At 35.2% G+C, this 2,653-nt stretch overlaps 1 protein-coding gene across 1 annotated transcript; it reads right to left on the minus strand.

Moving 5' to 3' along the window:
• Positions 1–1,245: 1,245 nt before the first annotated feature.
• LOC112282874 (NDR1/HIN1-like protein 10) lies at positions 1,246–2,204 on the minus strand. The gene has a single exon (XM_024521001.3). It carries the CDS (start codon positions 1,804–1,806, stop codon positions 1,309–1,311), a length of 498 nt encoding a protein of 165 aa, XP_024376769.1. The 5' UTR covers positions 1,807–2,204; the 3' UTR covers positions 1,246–1,308.
• Positions 2,205–2,653: the final 449 nt, after the last annotated feature.

Genomic DNA, 2,653 nt, shown 5'->3' on the forward strand with positions numbered 1-2,653 from the left:
TATTATCAAGAATATGGGATATTTTTAATGTTTCAAGAAATTTCACAAATATTTTCAATTTTTTTTCTAATCAAAAGCCATGATATTTTTTCTTTATATAGAAATATTTATTTATAACTAATCTTATTTAGAGAAGATAATCTATTCTAAGAAATAAATGGTTTTTAAAAAAATTGGTCTTAAATTAGTAGTATAACTACTTCCATTCTAATCTAAACTAATTTCTAAACATAGAAAAATTCTTTAAAAAATAGATGTATTTATAATCTTTTATATCATAATTTTAATTAAAAAAAATAAAGAAGTGATTTATATTGTAGATAATTTAATTAGAGCCAAATACCAACTTAATAAATATAATAATTACTATATTTTATACAAACTCTATGTAATTTTAAAAAAAATCTTATCTAAGTAATACTCAATAGAAAAAAAACTATTATATTATTTTTACATATTTTTACACATTTATCTATTAAGACTAACAAAATAATTAAATAAATAAAAATAAAAATTTTGCTTAGTTAATCTAATTACATACTTGATTGGTCTAGGTAGTCTTTTTACCTCTAATAGAAATTAGAATTGAAGTTTGAATAACAAAAAAATTGAATGTTATATTTTTCATCTTTTTAAAATTTATTATGTTAATATTTAATAATTATAATTGCACACTTGTTAGAATTTTTGTACAAGAATGTATAACATTTTATTATAGACAATCATTTTAAAATGTCAAATTTTAAAATAATACTTAGATTTGAGGTTTCGACCTCTTTTTTTAAGAATTGATACTATTATAACATCACTACCATTATTCTATGATTTTATTTTATTTTATAGAAATATCCATTATTATTGGGTAATTGCAAACAAACCTTTGTGCAAGTTTATAGCATGTTGTGTTGTAATACTAATCCTTTTAAATAATTAGTATTGCATTTGATTGAACTAAACACATGGTTATTTTTATTTTTATTCATAAGTACAATTGTACAAAATTTATTTGGATCAATTTCACTCCTTGAATTGTTATTGCTTAAACAAGTACATAAAATCAATTGACTTTCTCTGTAATCTAATCAGCAAGTAAATAATTGGAAAATCTGGACTAATTTCTACATGAGAAAATGCGAAAGTTTTCTAACTTCGGCGCTTCAACTTGCAGGACTTGCTCTTGAGCATGACGGGGCTCACCCCCATCGTCACATCACAGTCCACACGAACCTTGAATCCGGGGGAAGTGTAACTTCCAATCTTAACGTGAACTTTGGCGCTTGGGCGGAAGTGGAGCGGGACACTGTTGCTCTAGATCTGTGAGGCAAGAGTAGTTGCGGAGGTTGAAGTAAGCGCGTAGTTATTGACGAGGACTTCAGACGTGATGGTTGTGACGTTCTGGTGACCTTGGTAGAAGCCGGGGGCGGTGCTGTGCCCAAAGACTTGCCCGTCATACTCGGATTCTATGTTGATGTTGTCATATTTGATGCCGATCTTCTTTTTGGGATTGTTAGCTGTGATAGTGTAGAGGATATCGGCGTTAACATTGTTGTTCTGTCCCACACTGAAGCTACAAAAATCAACGTTGTCGAGGCTGTACTTGGGCAAGTGGATGGGCTTCAGCACCAACCAGAGCACCAAAATCGTAATCCCCGCCAGAACTAGAAACCCAAACAGCAATGTGCAGAATATGGATAACAAGCAGCAGCAGCAGCCGGCAAGCCTGCCGCGACATCCACGATGGCGAGGTTTAGCGTATGTAGCCGGAGGAGGGATCGATGGCGACCCGGGGTGCACTTGGTCTCCCATGATTGCTGTAAATTCCACTATCCAAACGCTTCACTGTTTTCCGATCACCTCACGAGAAGACTCTTGCCGAAGTCCTACTGCGCGCAAGTTCAACAAAGGGATTGTAACTTTGCACCACGGGGTCTCTTTCGGCGAAGGTGTAACTCCGAGCACGACCTGTTTCCGCTTGCTTCGCTTAATTTCTCTACAAACTCGTTGCTCAATAATGTGGAGTATGGGAGCTGCGGCAGCTTATATTGGTGGTTCACGATGCCGAAGGCGGCTTTGAGTGGAGATGTTGATGTTTAGTTGAACATATATTAAAGCTGCTGGATATAGACATCAACTTCATAACTGCCTAGAACAAATAGACTGATAGGTACTAAGTCCTGGATATCGATCCAAACATAAATAGGATATCCACCGAACAAGGGTAACTCTTGTTGTATTAAAACAACTCTCTGCAAATGGAACGACAGTTCACTTGTTTTATCACCTGTAGTAGTGTCCTAGCGTTTGGGATTAATCTTTGTGTTCAGTGATTTTTGCTCTTGCTGTGAATTATAGAACACTGTGGGTCATTGGTATTGTATGCTGATTTTTTCGTTAGGTGACCTTGTTCAATAAAGCAAGAATCAACATGGTATCAGGCGAATGATGTGAGAGAGAGAACTGAAACTACGAGAGTGAACTATGGGATCGATGGACTTGATTATTGCAACTTCTAAGATGCTTGCAGGGCCCGATAACTACAAGATGTGGAGCAGCACGATTCGGAGCGTACTGGAACGTGAAGACCTGTGGGACGTGGTGGTTCTGAGCAAAACAACACAAAAGGATCAAAACAAGGAGGCTTCACCATTAGTCA

The sequence above is a fragment of the Physcomitrium patens genome, chromosome 5, assembly GCF_059467195.1.
Source record: "Physcomitrium patens ecotype Gransden chromosome 5, ASM5946719v1, whole genome shotgun sequence".
Classification (NCBI taxonomy): Eukaryota; Viridiplantae; Streptophyta; class Bryopsida; order Funariales; family Funariaceae; genus Physcomitrium; species Physcomitrium patens.

What these genes read in the sequence shown, in the direction of transcription:
- LOC112282874 (XM_024521001.3), bottom strand. Translation starts at nt 1,806, where the DNA reads ATGGGAGACCAAGTGCACCCCGGGTCGCCATCGATCCCTCCTCCGGCT.